Raw genomic sequence first — 19,750 nt, 5'->3', positions numbered from 1 at the left:
TATTTTCAGAAAGTAGATGGTCTTTAAAAGACCATTATTGCCAGTTAACGAAAACTCATGTTTGGATCTTGATAAATTGTGATTATTGGGAATGTTCACTGGGCAGCGGAAAAGGAAAAAAGGCCAGGAAAAGTTGGGCTCTCGATTACTTTTACTTTGAATTCTAAAAAATGGGAGTATGGTAGTTTTTCAGTGTAGTGACTTAATTCATTTCCCCTCATTGTGCGTAAGGGAAGGCATTGCACAATGAAATAGTTGCTAATATGAAGTCTAGGATTCTTAATTATATAATATACCTTTTTTTCCCCATCCACTATAACTATGCTCTTTCAGCTAAATTTCTTTGTGAAAATTTAAGTGCCATAGATGTATGTTTCTGGTCTAAGTATATCTGGTCTAAGTATCCTTTACATGTGCATAGATGTGATCTATTGCAGGATGTTAGTTGATATCTTACACAATTTCAATTTAGAATGTAGTTTAACTAAATTCTGTTTTAAGTTTAATAATCTATTCTGTTTGAAAGCTACACAAAAGTCATTATATTGCTTAATTAATGTTTTTTTTTTAAAAGCGGTGTCCCTTTGCTTTGTTTTGTTCCCAGTGTAACCTGGTTTTAAGCTATATACTTGGGGTGCTGAAATATGGAATAATTGGATCTACTTATATTAATTCAATTCACTCATTTCTCTTTATGCTATCATTTTCATATTCTTATATAACTCTGTCTTGATATGCTAGACAGAAACAGTTCTGTTAGTTAAACTTCCTTTGTAGAAAAATATATCAGCAGTTATTCATATCTCAGTTTCAAAGTAGTGTAAGAACATCATATTTGGCTTTTCATTTTTATGTGTGTTTTCTTCCTGAAATATTGTTTAGTAAGCTCTGTGGTGATCAGAATAATAGCAAACATTTTAAAGTAACTGAAAATCCAAATTTTAATCTTTTTCTTATTTAATTCCACTGGCAGTTCTGCTTGCTGTTTTTCTTATTCACATTCCTAATTTATTAATCAGATTCTTTGTAACTATTTCTTAACAAATTAATATTTAGCTCTTCTTTTTTATCTCAACTTGTTTTGTGCATGCTAGGGATTAAAAAATAATTCCTGTCCCCTAACTACAAGCTCCTTTGAAATTATTTTAACATAACTTTGCTATCTCTTGTATGTATTGTTTTCTTTTCTTCCACTTTGACCACAAATTCCCTCAGGTCTCCGCTGGTTCATCCTCCAAGCCATGGATGCCGCTCGACTCACAACAGCCCAATTCATACTGCTACTGGCTCACGACTTACTCAGAACTTCTCTGTGTCTGTTCCCACTCTCATCTATACTGGTACGAGACTGCTCAGACTCCAGAGCTGGGGAAGCAGGCCACGGGCAGAGTGGCTGCAGAGGGCAGGCAGGCAGGTAGCGTAGGCAGGTACCACAAGTCTTTGCTTCCTCCTTTTATCACTCGTAGTCCAGTGGCACTGAAGAAATCCTGTATTTAGCCGCCGCAGAGGCTCTAACTACATGGAAGTGAAAGTGTTCTTCCAGCTTCCAAAGTCTCTTCCATAGATCCTCTAAGAACCCTATCTTGTATATGTATACTGTGAGTTTTTAGGAGAATCCTCCAGTATGTATTTTTGCCATTATTTCTGCATTTGGTTAGAAATAAAATTGATGATTGGACTCTAAGTGACATAGCTGCCAAAGCTTCTGATTTGCTTATTTTCTTTATATACAAAACTTGTAACAGTAGGGTCTGTTTCATTCTGTGGAAGAGAGCTGTTGGAAAACAGGTAAGCGACTCTTCTGCATAAAATGCAATGTTTCTGTGTAGCCTATATTCATTTTCCACTCTGCTGTGTTTTTAGCTGTGGCACTCTTGATGCTATAGGATAAGGAAACATGTTTTTCTTTTCAAGATATCTGTGTGTGCAAATATAAAAAATATTGTGAATATTTACACACACCATTTGCAGTCATCATTTTTTCTTTCGTAACTTAAAAAAGCATTGTTTGTTTGAAAATATTTTTATTCATGTATTTATTCTTTTTGTTTATTCTTTTAATGTTTTTTTACCCCCTTAGTCTGCCATTTCATGCTGTTTGCTTTTTTACTTGGCTTATTAACTGTTTCAAGGCAGATAATTACTTATCTGGAGAATGATGAATGGTTAAACAGCAATTGGATGTCTTTGGCCTCATACCCAGCTCCACACTTAAGAAATGACTGCTGGCCCTGCCCCAATACTTTCCTGGTGTTTAGATCATGCTGCCTCCGTCAAGTCCTTTGGCACATGATTACTTAATATTTCTCCACCTTCTTCTGGCAGGATTCCCTTCAATGAAGATCCCAATCCCAATACTCACTCATCAGGACCCTCAACCCCTCTGAAAAACCAAACTTATTCCTTTTCACCTTCCAAGTCCTACAGTCGACAGTCCTCTTCTTCTGATACAGATTTGAGTTTGACACCCAAAACTGGTAAGGCACTTCCACTCACTTTTTCTCTTTTTTTTCCAAATTTGTTTATGTTCCTTATTAGCTTTCCATCCAAGCCTTTCTTCCTGTTTTTGGCATTTAAGTTAAAAGATAATGTGAATACTGATCATTTTCAGTTACTACAATTAAAATGTGAAAATTTTGTGTAGTTCAGAAGTTATCTTGTTCAGAGAGCAACATTTTGTTGATTTAATCATAGCGTAGCTAAGAAGGCCAGAATTTATTTTTGCATGTAGTCATTTTCCATTTCATGCTCAAATTAAGAGGAATAACATCGTAAAGCATTTGGATAGAAAATAACACTAGTAGCTTGCAATCCAATTCCTCATGCAGTATAAGCATTTTTGAATTCATTGTTTCTATTTTGGAATTTAATTCTAAGATTTTATTAAGAAAAAAATCTTACAACTGATTTGGTTATTTTGGAGTACATATATCTATTTACTAGCTTATTATTTAAAATATTTGGTTTTGCTAGTCTTACTCTCTAGGTTAGAAAATAGCATTTTTGCTTTACTTATTCTTGCATATTTGCCAGGGTATGAAATTTATAATTTTTCCCTCTCCTATTTGTATTTTGTTAATCTCTGAGTTTTTGTGAATATGTTTTATGATAAAAACTGATTAAAAAAATCAAATTAGTTTCTTACTCCTTAAAATAGAATTAGCTTATTTAAGTCATTGAATTATTATTCTTAAGAAAAATAAAAAATAAATAAAACATTTAAAAGTTAATAGTTTGCAATTTTTGCAAATAGCATTTTTGTCTGGGAGTTTCCTTGCCAGATTGATGAAAACATTTTGCCTAGTTTATTTGCATTATTTTTAATTTATCATCTTTAATAACTTTATTTTTGTGTTAGACAAGAGATTTAGAAAATGACCCCAGATTTTACGAAAACAATGAAAAGAACCAGCACTACTTCCAAAGTAAAGAAAGGGCATTTTTAAAAATCCTATAGACATAATATCTATTTTTATAAATGTAGTCACAAAATGTAAAGAAGATAATTATTAACACCTAATTCTTTGAAAATAATTGCTTTATTTTTACATGTATAATTATAAATAACAACTTAAAATAATGTGATATTTGATAGTAATGGATGCTTTGGAATATGGCATCTTCACCAGATTTGTGTCATAAAAACTGAACCATTGAAATTGTAGTGAAGTGGGTTTTTTGTTTTGTTTTGTTTTTAAATAAAGGCTGAGGTTCTGGCCTTGAAATTCATAACAATGAAAACAATAAAGACCTAGGATAGCATTTGAAGAGTAAGTTTTCTTAAACATATTTTTGAGGCTTTGTCCACTGGTTGTTTATTTGTGTATTCCAGGTCACTTTTCAGTATTTCTTACCTTCCTTTTTTTTGCCATACTACAGACACATTTTTGAAAGTATTTCCTTGGTCTTTCTGTTTCTTTTTTTTCATTCACCAGAAAAGCCAAGTCTAAAGAAGATTGTGAAGTAATAAATTAACTGAAAGAGACTTCTCTTCCCTTAGCTTTCTAGTAGGCAATCAATTGTACTATCAATGAAAACTTTTTTGCATTTTATTTTCTAGCTCCAAATTTTTAGTTTTTAAAAATTAACTTACAAAAGAGCTATTATTCTCATGTATTTCTACATTTATAAGCTGTCGCTAAATTAATCATTTTGTTTTACTATAACTATTCAATACCTCAATCGCATATTTATAGGATATTAACAATTTTTAGTTGTTTGGCCTTATCATGGGTCCCAAAAATATCTTCGAATACTCCTGAGGAGCATTGCTATTTCTCATGGAGATTTAAAGTGGCAAAATTATGAATGTTCTAAAGTTCCTAGAGCTGTAGTTCAGCATGTATTTCATGATAGATTAGTTGTTTATGATTGATTTATTATAGGTAAATTGGAGAGCCAAAAAAATAGAATAAAGTTAATAAAACTTAGACTGAGAAAGTTGTTTTTCTGTTTGTAGTTAAAGCTATCACCCACCTTCAGATGGGTCTTCAGCTGGGTTTTTAAAAAATTTCATATTGATTTAAATATTTTTATAGAGTCTAATTTTTGACATTTTACAAGGTTTTATTTTCTTTTTTTTTCAAGTATTCAACTAGTAGGAGTGGAATTTTAGAATTCTAGTGTTAGGATATTGATGTGACACCTGACTAAAGCCAGTTTTTACTTTTTTTGGTCAGGCTTTTTACCATGTATGTTTTTTGTGATCCAGAGGGTATTTCTTTGGCTCTTAGGTACTCAAATCTTTGTAAATATAAACAGTACTGTGATAGGATTTGCATATTTAAAATTTTAGAGGAAAAAGAAAATCATTAATGTAAATCTCAAAGATGGACAGAAAGAAGTTAATATATTATTTATTTAAACTTAATGGCGACTATCTGCCTAATGTGGTAGCAAGTGTTGATTTTTTTTGAATGGGTGTTCAAGTAAAATACTCATAAGTGGTATGTTTTAGTTAATAACATTTGAAGAACTATACTTTTTCCACTTTGAATAAGTTTTTATATTTGAGACAACAAATTTCTGGCTTTAAAAAATGTGGTACATTTTAGCTTTACACAGGCTTAAGCAAAAAATGGCAGGAAAGTCAGCTAAAAGTAATTAGAATGGCATAAAATCCTATGTTAGTGATTTAAAAATTTTTAATGAGTGCAGAGTTTGTAAAGGTTTTGTTGAATTTTAGACTCTGCCTTTTATTTATATTATGTTGAATAGATGATCTTGCTGATGACTTCATATGCTTACTTGATTTGTGTATGCATTTTACAGTTCATTTCTACTGTTATGTTTTGCTTCATCATTGCTTTCCTTATCCTGCATTTTCTGGTCATCTTCTGAATCTGCAACTTTTCTCTGCTACTTTCCTCCACAGCACCTTACCCACAGGGGGCTAGGATTTACCTGTGTCCCAGCTCCCCCTCTCTCTCTTGTGGTTCCCTTCATCTTAAAAAGTCCTGTCTTCTCCTCTCGGAATCTAGCCTTCCCCCTCATCCTTCTAGCCTTGTCAGCCCAGTTCTGAGGAAAAGTGTTTCTTTCAGTGAAGAGCTGTTCCTGGCTGCTTCTGGTAGGATCATATTATGTCAGCTTTTTAATCCCTTTATTTTAAATCATCTTTGAAAAAATTAATTATTTCATACCATATAGAAGTATTGGGTATTTTACACAGGATGTACTCTTATTTTTCTTATTGGCAGACAGAGTTTAATGGTTAGAATTATTATGAGGACATGATTGAGGATTACTTGATGGATAATTATGAATATTCTGCTAAAAGAATTTTATGTATTAAAAATTATATGTCTAAGGACACGTAGATCTGCATATTTCCAATAATTTTTAGATTCTCATTACCAGAGTTTCTGTTTTAGATGCTTTACTTTCTTTCCCTTCACACCAACTCCATTCATGTTGGACCTATACCATCATGTTGCTAAACCATATGGTTACATTAGTAAATTATTCTGTTTGAATCAGTTTAAGTCTCATTTTGGTGATATTCTTTCATTATCCATTTTTTTTCTGTCCGTTACATTAATTTTCAAGTTATTCTGCTCTATTTTCTGATATTTCATTTATCTCTACAAAATTACGTTTTATTTTATGGCTTTCAATATGCTTCATATAAAAATCTTAGTTTCATTTCTGTGTTTAGTATTGTATAGTCTCTAAAAATTACATTTAGGTTACTACAAGAAAAATACATTTCTTTTTTATTTTTAAAGAACAGAATGGGACTATACACATGCTAACTTTTGTTTCCTTATCCAAGAACAGCTAAAAATGTAAAAGTAAATTAGTTCCTTTATTAAGTCATTGTACATAGTAAATCTGCCTGCATGTATCTTCAGTTTTAAAAGGTGGGACTAAACTATAAACTCTAGTTTGTAGAGTACTGGCTTCTCACCTGTCCCCTGCTTTCTATAATTCTTTGACCATAATTGGTCTATTAGTATTATCAAAAGAATAAACTAAGATAGGGAAAGAAATTTAAAATTAAACCTTTAAAAAAATACATCTAAGAGCTTGGGAAATGTAATTCTTTCATCCATGACTGTGTACATTTGTGAGGTGTCTATTATATGCCTCTGGTTTTTTAAAAAAACTCTTTATGTTAATTTTTGCAAACGAGTGTTGAAAACTATGATATGACTATTAATACTGTTTTGTCATGAATGTTATGTTTAGGAATGGGAAATTATCAGAAAATAGATGTGACTATATTTCAGAATTGCCTGAAATTATTCATGCTCTTTAGAGAATTTTAGAATATTTTAGATAAGCCCAATTAGTGCTTTTTCCCTCTATATATTTACTTTTAAACAAACATTTAATTTTCTCTTATTTCTTTTAGTACTCTTAAATTGTTAGCATGGTATAAATAATTGGTATTATATTGATTATTTTTTATTAGAAGATTCAGCTTTTAAAATTGAATATTATATAAAAATTTATCACCTTAATATAATTTTATAAATGATTTTTAGAACAAATTAAGTCCAGAGCTTGCTGTGATCAGTAGGACTTTGGCATCTTGCTTCTAAAGAAAACTTTGTGAATAAAAAAAGTAAAATATGTGCTTAGTTGCCATCACAAATACTTTAAATGTTTGGATTCTTTTCAACAGATTTTGACTCATGATATTTATGAAGATGAATGCAATTAAACTGTCTGTTTCTCTAGTTGTTTTTTGGTTGTTATTTATGTACTGATGTTCTGTAGGAATGGGAAGTGGTAGTGCTGGAAAAGAAGGGGGGCCCTTTAAAGCTCTATTAAGACAACAGACTCAGTCAGCATTGGAACAGAGGGTAAGAGTCACTCAACATTCTTTATTCTTACACTGTTAATATGATTTTATTATCATGCTTCCATGTACTTATAACTTATTTTTATAATTTTTTAATAAGTTTATTTTATAAACTTGTTTTTATAAACTAGTTTTGGTCATGTATCTATAATACTGTAATTTCAATCCAAAATATATTTAAGGTATCAGAGTAATTCATTTATGAATAATTACTTTTAATTTGGAATAATTCTATAAATATTTTTGTTTTGTCTTCCAATATTATATTAGAAATAATCTATTTGGAACTATCCATTGAATAATGAAATCATTTCTGATTTTACATTAAAGTTATAGTATGTAAAAGAAAATAGATAATTTTCTAGAAAAAATTTTATTGATGTTATATTAAAAATAATTCTTTAGTATATTAATATATTTATTTTCTGAGATGATTTTTATCATTGGCCAATGTCCTTGGGGTTAAGAAATGCAGATTCCATATTTCTACAGATTAACATAGATAATATGGTTGTTCAGTATGTGAATACATCACTTTTAATTACTATAAATTTGTTTTATTAAATATGTTGTATGGAACAATGAATAGTTAAAGTTTTGGGATGATTTTCTCTTTTTATTTTTTTGTATAAACTTCATTGCTAAGGGAGGATCACCTCATAGGTTCTGTAGGAGGCGGGTATGTTTCTGAACCTGTGTGAGAACCTATTTCATGTATCGGTAGCTTTTGTAGTTTGAATCTTGATCATTTAAATTTTATTTAAGCTGTTAACAAATGTTGCCAGCTTTTTTTCTTTTCATAATGCAAAGTTTTCTTTTTTTAATTTAATAGCACTATGAGGCTCATTTTTTTTCCTACTTAACTGACACAGTGCATGATTTTATATGTCATGTCAGTTATTTTAAGGCACAGTTCCATAGCTTTCATTATGTCTGATTTGGAAGTTACAAGCGTTTACAGAATTTTCTTTTACATGTTCCATTTTATACTAGCATTAAATTAAAATAAAAGAAACATAGCGAATGGCTGTAAAAGGGTGTATTTTATAAACCAAAGGTATTTCTTTTCTAGAGGTTGACTTTTGAGAAGAGTGTTTTTCAGATCCTATTATTATAAACAGTACAATAAGTAATTTTTTTAGACTTTCTTTCCTAGTGCTGAAAGTATCTGTGTACGCACTGTTTGCCTTTTAGACGAGGCTCCAGAGAACAGAGCTGAACAAACAGAACGATGGGACTTTAGCAATACCTAGTTCTTTGCCTTATGCTCTGTCCGGCAGCAGTTGCCTTTCAGCTACTCTCAGATCTGGCAGGCATACCAACCAGGCCATCAAGTAGCCCACCTAAACATTCAGACTATGCATTGAAACCAAACATAGACTAACAACATGGGGAAGAAGGTCAAATAAAGGTGTGTGTCACTTACAGTTTTTAGGCCAGAGAGCTCTTACCGCCTCCCTACTCCCAGTTTTACACTCTCTCAAGTCCTGTACACTAGGAATATTTCCTGTAATCTAATTACCATTCTAGAATTCACAGGAACAGAAAAACTTGAATTCCCTTGACGTTTGCTATAATGAGACTTTGCTTGTATGTTAAGCCCATGACTTTACTCTGTGTACTAAGAAGTTTGAAGAGCACCTAGCTTTAAAACAAAAAAAAATACTAATCAATGAAAATTGTTTTGGATTTAGTTTGGATAATATTTATGTTTTCAAATATGCTTTCAAAAATTCTTAAAATTTTGGACACATTAACATATTGGGCATACACTACTAGATAATCCTCGTGGCATTAACAGCAAAGGTGTGGAGAGCTACAGTTTTCATTTACAACTTTATAAAGCCTCAATTGGCAATATATTTACATTACCGAACCTTGCAGTGGCAGTTACTTGAATTTGTGAGCCTCCCTCTCTACCCTGTGTACGTAATAATAGAAAAAGCATTATCTTGTTTGGCTTTCCCATTTACCTGTGGTTGCCATTAGTTTGGGAAAAATATGTATAGAAGTATGAAGAATTCTCCCTGTATGTGTACAGATATGCCTTAACTCTGCCAAGTTGAACACTCGATCAAATTGAACACATGATCTACTTACCATTTTATATATTCATTTTAAAATACTCATTTCTACCCCTTGCTACCTTTAATAAATTATATGGCTTTTTTTTCTTATGGAAAAGAGAAGCTTTATTTGTCCATCATTTTTTATTTTATGAGTTATTCAAGTAGCAGTTCTCAAAAATAAAAGTGTTATTATTTTTTTTCTCTCACAAAAGCATTAAAAAATAAGTTGACAAGATCTTGGTAACAGGTATCAGATTACTGGAAGATGAGAAATAGAGATAAAACTTTTATTTAGATTTAGGTTCTGCCTATGAACTGTTTGCTGTAAAGCAAATAGATTTATTTTTTCAATATGATTTTTTTTTCACTTGTAAGAAAAATGAAGTTACTTTTTAGATTCCGGGATGTATATTTTTCTTCAATAAAGAAACCTAATTGACTTAGTTTAACCTAGTATTTCCCAAATGTATTTTACCATGGAGTCTTCCATTTAAAGAAAGAAACTTTCTTTAACTTTGGGAAACTTAGATATAAAGCAAAGTCTTTTGACAAATTATCATTTAGAAGTGGGGATAAAATTATATAATAAATCATAGTAGGAACCTGGCATGGAGTTTTATATCTAGAAAGTTTACCCTGGTATCTTGAGATAATAAAAAGAATCTCTGATTTCAAAAAAAAATTGCTTAAATATCTTCTAAGAAAAATCCTATTTAAATCTTAAAAAAAAAAAATCCATTTTGTTCTCAGAATTTTCAACTAGCCTGTCTTTGAGCACATGCTGTTAAATGATTTATGCTGCATGTACTTGGCTTATGTCAAAGTATCAACATATGAAGTCTTATCTAGGCTCCACAGGGCAAGATTTTTTTTTAAAATGTATGTATGTATGTATGTATGTATTTATTTATTTATTTATGGCTGTGTTGGGTCGTCGTTGCTGCACATGGGCTTTCTTTAGTTGCAGTGAGCAGGGGCTACTCTTTTTTTTTTAAAATATTTATTGGGGTATAATTGATTTACAACGTTGTATTAGTTTCTGCTGTACAGCAAAGTGAATCAGTTATCATATACCTATATCCACTCTTAGATTCTTTTCCCATATAAGCCATTACAGAGTATTGAGTAGAGTTCCCTGTGCTATACAGTAGGTCCTTATTAGTTATCTAATTTATATACAGTAGTGTGTATCTGTCAATCCCAATCTCCCAATTTAAACCTCCCCCCTCCCTTACCGCCCGGTAAACCATAAGTTTATTTTATACATCTGTAGCTCTATTTCGGTTTTGTAGATAAGTTCATTTGTAGCCTTTTTTTAGATTCCATGTATAAGCAATATCATATGATATTTGCCTTTCTCTGTCTGACTTACTTCACCCAGTATAACAATCTCTAGGTCCATCCATGTTGCTGCATATGGCATTATTTTGTTCTTTTCTATGGTGGAGTAATATTTCATTGTATATATATACCACATCTTCTTTATCCATTCCTCTATCAATGGACATTTAGGTCGCTTCCATGTCTTGGCTATTGTAAATACCACTGCAATTACCACTAGGTTGCATGTAGCTTTTCGAATTATGGTTTTCTCTGGGTATATGCCCAGGAGTGGGATTGCTGGATCATATGGTACTTCTATATTTAGTTTTTTAAGGAACCTCCATACTATTCTCCATAGTAGCTGTATCAGTTTGCATTCCCACCAACAGTGCAAGAGGGTTCCCTTTTCCCCACACCTTCTCCAGCATTTATTGTTTGTAGATTTTTTGATGATGGTCATTCTTACCTGTGTGAGGTGACACCTCATTATAGTTTTGATTTGCATTTCTCTAATAACTAGTGATGTTGAGCATCTTTTCATGTGCTTTTTAACCATCTGTATGTCTTCTTTGGAGAAATGTCTATTTAGATCTTCCACCCATTTTTTCATTGGGTTTTTTTGTTTTTGTTTTTTTAATATTGAGCTGCATGAGCTGTTTGTATATTTTGGAGGTTAATCCCTTGTCGGTTGCTTCATTTGCAAATATTTTCTCCCATTCTGAGGGCTGTCTTTTCATTTTGTTTATGGTTTCCTTTGCTCTGCAAAAGCTTTTAAGTTTCATTAGGTCCCATTTGTTTATTTTTGTTTTTATTTCCATTTCTCAAGGAGGTGGATCGAAAAAGATCTTGCTGTGATTTATGTCATAGCGTATTATGCCTACGTTTTCCTCTAAGAGTTGTATAGTATCCAGCCTTACATTTAGGTCTTTAATCCATTTTGAGTTTATTTTTGTGTGTGGTGTTAGAGAATGTTCTAATTTCCTTCTTTTGCATGTAGGTATCCGGTTTTCCCAGCATCACTTATTGAAGAGACTGAGGGGCTACTCTTGGTTGCGGTGTGTGGGCTTCTTATTGTGGTGGCTTCTCTTGTTGTGGAGCACGGGCTCTAGGCGCGCGGGCTTCAGTAGTTGTGGCACGCAGGCTTAGTAGTTGTGGCTCGCGGGCTCTAGAGCACAGGCTCAGTAGTTGTGGCACAGGGGCTTAGTTGCTCTGTGGCATGTGGGATCTTCCCGGACCAGGGCTCGAACCCGTGTCCCTTGCATTGGCAGGCGGATTCTTAACCACCAGGATATTTTTAATATAAGGGCTTTCCAGAGAAAATGTCTTCTGTAGTCCCTGCATTCCCATCTGGACATTGAAAGCAGGGTGTGCTTGGGCTGATCTTAAGGAGGCTGTCCTTTTCAGTGAAAGAGAACCTATAGATTCATCAGGTATAGTAACGGACTAGAGATTAAGATCAATTCTTTAACTCAGTGTTTTAACCAGAAATGGCAAGAAGCCAGGTGATAAAGTCTGTGGTTCAGAGAGAACCTAAGCCCTCTTCATCTCAGTTTTTGACCTGAAACACGGAGATGATAGTACCTCTGTCTCAGGGTGTGGGAAAGATTGTGAAGCATAGTTTTAAGCTACTGTGCGTAGGACTGGCACGCTCTAAGTGCTCCATAGTAGTCATTGGTGATGGTAGTGGGAGGATAGGTATTTAACAGTCAGCTGAGATACTGGCAGTAGCTCTTCTGAGAGAATTGTCTGAAGATGCTAGTTTGGGTTGATTAACGATGTCATTTTAATTGTAGGTTAAATTTTGTGTGTTAAACTGAGGGAGTGTGCTGGATGAACTGGGGACAGTTAGGACAGAGTTTAAGTTGGTAGCGTGGGTCTCCGCCTCTTTGGGCAGCCATTCCCCTACATTTTCTGCTGTGACCGGCTCTAGAGTGATGCTTTCCCTCCTGTCCCTTTATCCCATCTTCTGAAATCTGGGGAGAAGAGTCAAAGAATCCTGAATAGAGGAATCATTTAGGTTCATTTTTTTCATACTTATCTGAAATCTTATATGCAGATGGTTTCCAGCATGCAATTTACCTAATTTATTTCTCAATTTTTGGTGGAAGTACTGTTTTCCATTTAGCTTACAAAATTTTCATTTTCAGTGTCTCTTACCCAGAATATTTAAAATGTTAACTATCAAGATTAAGTGTAAAGTGTTTTTTTATACTTGGCCACAGTAGTTTGAGGAAATTTAAAAACTTCCGTATTCTTAAAATTGAAAAACCTTAGAGATCTAACTTATTAGGTAAAATACTAAAGTTTCCAGTAACATAAGCTTACCTGTACATTCCTCATTTAAAACTTATATTTTAAAAAATTTAGATGGAAATAAGGAGCTATCTTGACTAACCATTTTATAATACTTTTAAGTAAAATTCTCCTCCCGTCGTCTCCCTTCTCTTCCTCTTCCTCTTCCTATCAGCTGGGCCAAACCTGTCCACTTCCATTGACTGTTTTTTTACTCCTTTTTGTATAGCCTAGGTTTTTCTTGCCCTTGTTAAAGATTACTTTTAAATTCGAATGAATTTATTTCTAAATATGTATGTGTGTGTATGTACACACACATATTTTTTAATACTGTATCTCATGAGTTATTGAGGTTTGCAGGACTGTTTGCCTCTGTGGTAAATGGCTCCAAGTTGCTATGCTGTGTGAATTATGCTTTGGTCAGTTCGTATTCTCCATGCTTTAAGCAGACAATCAGTAATCTTGCTGTTTTTAATGTGCCTGCTTCTAGTAATATTCTTTATCTCCCAGCTTTTATTTGCTGCATTTAATCTGCTGTGGGTCCAGAAAAAAAGATACCAATAGATTTTAGAATATGTTCCTAACATTATACATTTATAATTACCATATATCATCATATGAATATGGTCTGTGGGGATCTCTTATGAATGAAGTACCTGAAGTTTAGTACTTGGAACTAACAGTTCTTTTGACTGTTGAGGGCCCTGTTTTGCTTATTTTCCAGTTCTCAGTTATGTTCTGAATAGCTGAGGCTACTGGTAAGTGACTTCTGGTTAAGTGAGCTACATTAATCTTGCAGCTAGACAGGTTGGATATTAAGTTTCCCTTACTTGCATCCAATTTGTACAACGCGAGAGGCTTCTGTATTTGGGCAACCACAGGAACTCCCCTTTCTTTCTGGGTGTTGTTTCAATGAATTTCCTTTCTCTGCTTTGCCATTGCTCTCTTGCATGCTTCTCTTTGTCTCTAAATTGACAAGTTTGATATCCTTGAGAGAGAAGGGGAGAATAAAGCCTAAAAGAACTTGTAGAATTTTATTGCCCGCCTTACTGTCATCTGCATACCTCTCCCCTTTCTTAATATGCATTTATGTTTTTACATTTTTTTCCTGCTGCCCCCATGTTAATAGAGAAAATAATCTCACACAATGATTCTCTGCCCACCTGAACTTGACATTGGCTCTTCTCTTCACCTTTCTATGTAGCTCTTAACCTGATCTGCTCATCTCTGTCTCCTCCTCCCTGAGTCCCACATTTTTTTCCATCTCCTGCCCCAGACCTTCAGTCTTTACTGGTAGCCCGGGATAGGGTATGTGTGTTGAGGGATAGTCTACGCCCACTGAGAAGTAGATGTGGGGTAGCGGGGCAGGCAGATTCCCCCCCGCCCTCCTGTCTCATTGCCACCTTGCATCAGAATAGGAGATTGCGAGGAAGGAAGAGTGTGTTCAAATACCTTTTTTTTTGGGCCATGCCGTGTGGCTTGTGGGATCTTAGTTCCCCGACGAGGGATTGAACCCGGGCTCTCAGCAGTGAGAGCGAGGAGTCCCACCCACTGGGCCGCCACGGAAGCCCCCTGTTCAAATATCTTAATTTGGAACTCTGAGAACGTTTTTTTTCTCATTTAGAATTGATAAAAAGAGTGTTCGGACTTTGTATAACATGTGGGAAAATGGATTTAGAGCTCTAACATCCAAGAAAACTTTTAATTACAAAGCATCTGTAATGCATAATTGGTAGCCTTTTGTAAGGGGTAAATTCATTTCCTTATGGCAAGCTTTTTAATAAGCACATTTTTTGTACTTCACACATGGTCAGTTGTTTTCTTCCCCCGTTCTTTCTACTAGGAATTTCCATTTTTTACCTTGACGGCGTTTCCTCCTGGATTCCTCGTGCATGTCGGGGGAGTTGTTAGTGCACGCTCTGTGAAGCTTTTGGATCGTATCCACAATCCTGGTATGTTCTTTAGAAGTTTGTTTTCGATGTTTCATTTACTTACATTGTGATTATTAACATTGATTTTTATAATTTTTTAAGCCAGATCTATCCAGAAAGAAGAATGACAAAGAAAGTATGAACTGACGCACGGTGCTCTAAAATATTTGCAGTAATCTTAATTAAAAATATTAAACTAAGTATATATTTTAGTTACGTTTGTATACAGAACAAATCTTGATTCATCTTTGGCCAAGGTGTATGTATCACTTTGAGGGAATCCTTAAGTCACTTTTGAGTCAGCTATTATTTTCTTTGACCCATGCAGATAACAAATTTTACAATTTGATCATTGTGGCCATTAGCTTAAGATGTTAATTCTTTTCACTAGCAATAATTCTTTATGGATTTTGAGTAATTTCCTTATTCATAAAAGAAGTATTCTTTTAAAATGTAATAGTAAACATTGTGTAGAGTACCTTAAGAGTTTAAAAAAGGCAACTGTTCTCTTTGGGTCCTTGGTTTCTTTTATGTAGCTATTTGTTCCATATAAGTGAACAAGAAAAAATAACAGCTCACTTTTTTAAAACACGGGGTCTTGATTATAAAAGAGAAGAGGCATGGAAGTCCTAGTAATTTCAAGCCCTTGGACTAAAAATGCTTTGATGATTTTTCTAAACCTAAAATAAGCATGATAAGTATGGTAGGAACTTTCCTATGGACTCTGTTCTCACATCTCTCATTGACTAGATGCCCAATAACTTGCTCAAATCACTTATTATTTTGATGACATACCTTAAACCTGAAGTTATATTAATATTCTTACTTGGCACATATCAGATATGTTTTTGAAAATTTTAAATTGTCATTTCCAGTAACCTCTTCCTGGGGCTTGTACCGACAGCTATATAAAAGAGAAAAATGCTTTGAAATTATTGTACACAAAACACAAATAGTGATTTTGAGGATACAGAGCATTACCATTCTTTTAGATTTTTAAGAAATTTAATCTGTGTCCTATGGTTTAATGTCATTTGAGTTAAGCAGAATGGAATTTTTCTAGACCCTGAACAGGATTTCAGAAAAGCAAGACTAGCTAGGATTATTTAACTCTAAAGCTGAGCAAATACATCTTTTAAGCACCAGTCTTCTCTTTTTCTTCTCTCGTTTATTTTTTTTCCCTGTTCCTTACTTTTTGAGTCAATCTAAGATCTTATCTTCATGTAGTATTTGCGTATTCTGCAGTAATTAAAAGGCATGTTTAGACTGAGGCCAGTTTACTGGATTGAGACCTTGAGGACTATGCCAAGTTTCATATCTATGTGTTTAGGAACTTGAATTATTTGGAAAGTGCAAGGAAATACTGAGTTAATACTTGACATTAACTGGGTGACCCAAGGCCAAGTTACCTGTGTTTCTGTGGACCCTTGACTCAAATATTTTGATAGACGGCACCTACCCATGGATCTAGTAGCTCCAAAAATTCAGGAATATATTCAGTTGTTGCTGATGTCTTCTGTTTATTGAAAACATTTTGATGTCATCATTGCTTCCACATACTCTGAGTAAGCTGTAGAGTCTGGGAGAACAAATGAAGGTTACTTAACTAAGTTTAAGTAGAGAGCCATATTTTACATGGCATTACTTAAAAACAACAACAACTGCTTTTGGGGGTTTTCCATACTTGCCAGTTTATTCTAGCTGTGTAAGAAATGTAAGAATCCAGACCCAGGGAAGAAAACACAAATCCTTCCTTATTACAGAATATATTTTGTGTATTGTAACTACAGCTCATCCATTCTCTTCCTTTCCTTCTCTATCAGAATATTTTTTCAATTCACATGGAGAAATTCTCAGTTACTAATGTTTTATTTCCCAGAAGATTGTGGGCATATACATATAAATACTTTAATGTTATGTAAGTTGTATTTCAGTTTTGTTTTATTTTCAGTTAAACACAAATCAATTACATAGTCTAATGGTCGAGTTATTATATTATTTTGATATAGTTATCACATTCTTTGCATTGTGTTTTTTGTATGTGTATTATGCATTAAAAAGGAACATTTGCTTAACATTTTCTTGATCTCCAGGCCCCTTAAATAATTATTTATGAAAAAAATTTTAATTTTGAAAAGAGCTGAATGTTAAAACTCAGTTAGCATCTACCATGATGATGTATTAATTTTATGACACTGAGTTACTCTGCCGAGAGAAAATTATGATGGATGAGGTGCATGTGCTAATGTTAAAAGTGGTGTATTGGACTCTCAGATGAATCTTGCAGCTATTTTTTGACTAGTGAATATGGGAAATTTTCTTTTCACACTGAGTGTAAAAGGAAAAGTCTTAATTTTAAAATCACAACCACCTACTATATGGGTTGTTATTTTGGAGTTATTTCTTTTAGAACTTCCTCTTTTTAAATATTAAGCAAACAGGGTCATACAATAAGGGAAAGAGTGGGGTGGTTTTGAAAAGGTAATTATCTTTAATTAGACTTTAGTTAATGTTAGATTATGATAGCATGTTCCTTCTTCTCTATCTATTTCTACTTCTTATTAACTCTGCTGTCTGTGTCTTTCTAGTTCCTGTCAAGTGGTGTTGTCAATTGTGTTCTTATTTGTAGTGTTTTTTGTTTTTTTCTTACTATTCTGCACCTAAAACTGATCTACTAACTTGCTGTTTTGAACTCAGCCTTTGTCGGAATTATGGGTAACACAAGATCTTACAAACTGCTAGACTGGAATAGTTTCAATTCAGGTATTTTAATGGTCATTCAGTACTACATATGCTGACAAAAATTATGGCAGCTCAGTGAAGTTTTTAGAAATGTTCTAGATTAAATAGGCTTAATGTCAATTCAGTTATACAGATACATTTTGCAATACATATGTGATAACTTTTGTAATCTCCATGGAAATGGCAAACAAAAATGTGTTAACTAAAATGAATTAATCAAAACCATAGAAATACCATAAATTATGAATGACTTCTGTTAGGTGATTAACTTTCAGAATGATAACTTTAAATTATATTTATTACATTTTGGACAGTTTTTTCATATCAGGTAAATGACACTGGCATTAGCTTTGTGATTAAGGAAATATTAATTGTTAAATGTATAAGTATTAAATGACTAGTTTAATAATCGTAAAGTATATTTAAACTTCAATTGAGATTTGATTATAATATATTTAGTGTTCTATAAATATTATAAAAGTATAGCTTAGCATTTTTATTTATAATTCTAGAGTGTTCCAAAATTTGGTAAGTAAGAGCAGATTTTGGGGGGATTAACAGCTTTCATAAGCTTTCCTCCTTCCCCTTCGACATGAGGATATATTTTTTCTTTTTAAGTAATTTTACATATGAATATAGTTTGTAGCTTTTAAAGAAACTAAACTAAGATAGCTTTACAGCTGATGATGTGGTTTAGAGTCAAAGGCAATTTTTCTTTTTGTTAAAAGCATGTTCTGTTAATATAAATATCTACATTTTTATGTTATTTCTATTTTAGATTTAAATTAAATACTAGAGCCATTTTGATTTAGTATCAGAAACTGGTATTTTCCTATAGAACTTTTTCAGTTAATTGCGTCAGAAAGTACATCTATTTACAGAGAAACAAAAACAGAAACACCAGGAGGCTTAGCATTTGAGATAATATCCCATAATCTTTTCAGTATTGTAAACTTTTTTTGTTCTTAGGAGTCCAGGATGTAAGTTCTGATGTAAGTAGTGCATGTTTGACTATGAAGTAACTCACGTTCATCATGTAGATTTACCTAAAGTCAGTCTAGTACACAATCTGATCAAGTCCAACCTTTGCAGATTTAGACCGATCTCAATTGGTAAATCTTTGGGGAAATTACCTCTATTTCCTATCCAAGTTTTTGCCAGCATGTTATCACATTGATTAGAATTAATCATTTGTAATGTCATGCTTTATACTTAATTTTTAGTGAGAAATTAAAAATACCCTGCTGGATTCATTTAATAAAAATAAGAATATATATTTAAAACATAGGCAGATTAGGGTAGTGGGCAGAGAAAAAGGCTAATTGCATAAGTACAGGACATTGAGGGCATAAATCATTAATAATTTAAGGAGCCTGAAACCTTGTGAGGGCACATATGTTTAGAATGAGAGATGTATTAAATGATAGAACAGTTTTGGAAAAGTGGAAAAGGCAAAAGTTAAATCTTGTAGACATAATAAAGACTTTGTCCCATGTAAGCAGAATTACAGAATCTGGCGAGGAAAAACATGGTTGAGGAAGCAGTATATCTTGCCATCATTTAAAATAAAGTCCAGTAGTAAGTATAAGAAAGAAAAGGTGGATATGTTACAGCGTATTAAAAGATGACGCTTTTAGTTTAATGCGCTCATAGTTGTATGCTTTTGATTGAGGTGTTAGAATCGTTTGATTCCAATAGTTGGCACATATTCAGAAACCAGGTTTTTTTGGATACTAGTTTCAGAAAAATAACTTGATAATTCTGAAAAAAAGTGATCTATTTGGTAAATATATTCAAATCATTTATATATTTTTCTCCATCATTAGGGAATATTTAGCCACTCCTGTCCTGTATTACCATAGAAAATCAAGAATTGACCACATCAGTAAGAAAAGTAGTTGTTGATACAGTTTCTATTAATGCTAGAAACTGTTCATCAATATTGTATTTTCTGGACCCTCTGAATACCAGGTGTTAGATGCCTTCCAAGAGAAAAGAGAAGGGAACACATGGTAGTCAAACATACTTACTAATTATTAGACATTCCTATTTCGGAAACATTAAAATGTGGAAAAATATAGGAGAAC

The 19,750-nt window shown here is 33.0% G+C and overlaps 1 protein-coding gene across 7 annotated transcripts in view; it reads left to right on the top strand.

Annotated features, from left to right (window-relative positions):
• The window catches only part of C2CD5 (C2 calcium dependent domain containing 5), an 82,491-nt gene that overhangs the window by 19,456 nt on the left and 43,285 nt on the right, over positions 1–19,750 (top strand). For 4 of the 7 annotated variants that reach the window (XM_082849622.1, XM_082849621.1, XM_082849620.1 and 1 more), the window contains exons 8-10: positions 2,326–2,477; positions 7,222–7,307; positions 14,834–14,942. In XM_082849622.1, the coding sequence (XP_082705748.1) occupies positions 2,326–2,477; positions 7,222–7,307; positions 14,834–14,942 (347 nt within the window). Of the gene's footprint in view, positions 1–1,072; positions 1,341–2,325; positions 2,478–5,374; positions 5,567–7,221; positions 7,308–14,833; positions 14,943–19,750 lie in introns of those variants that run through there. The other 3 variants (XM_082849625.1, XM_082849624.1, XM_082849623.1) reach the window with 2 other exon arrangements.

Source organism: Leucopleurus acutus, assembly GCF_964270905.1.
Source record: "Leucopleurus acutus genome assembly, chromosome: 11".
Classification (NCBI taxonomy): domain Eukaryota; kingdom Metazoa; phylum Chordata; class Mammalia; order Artiodactyla; family Delphinidae; genus Leucopleurus; species Leucopleurus acutus.
This window is presented reverse-complemented; position numbering and strand designations above follow the sequence as displayed.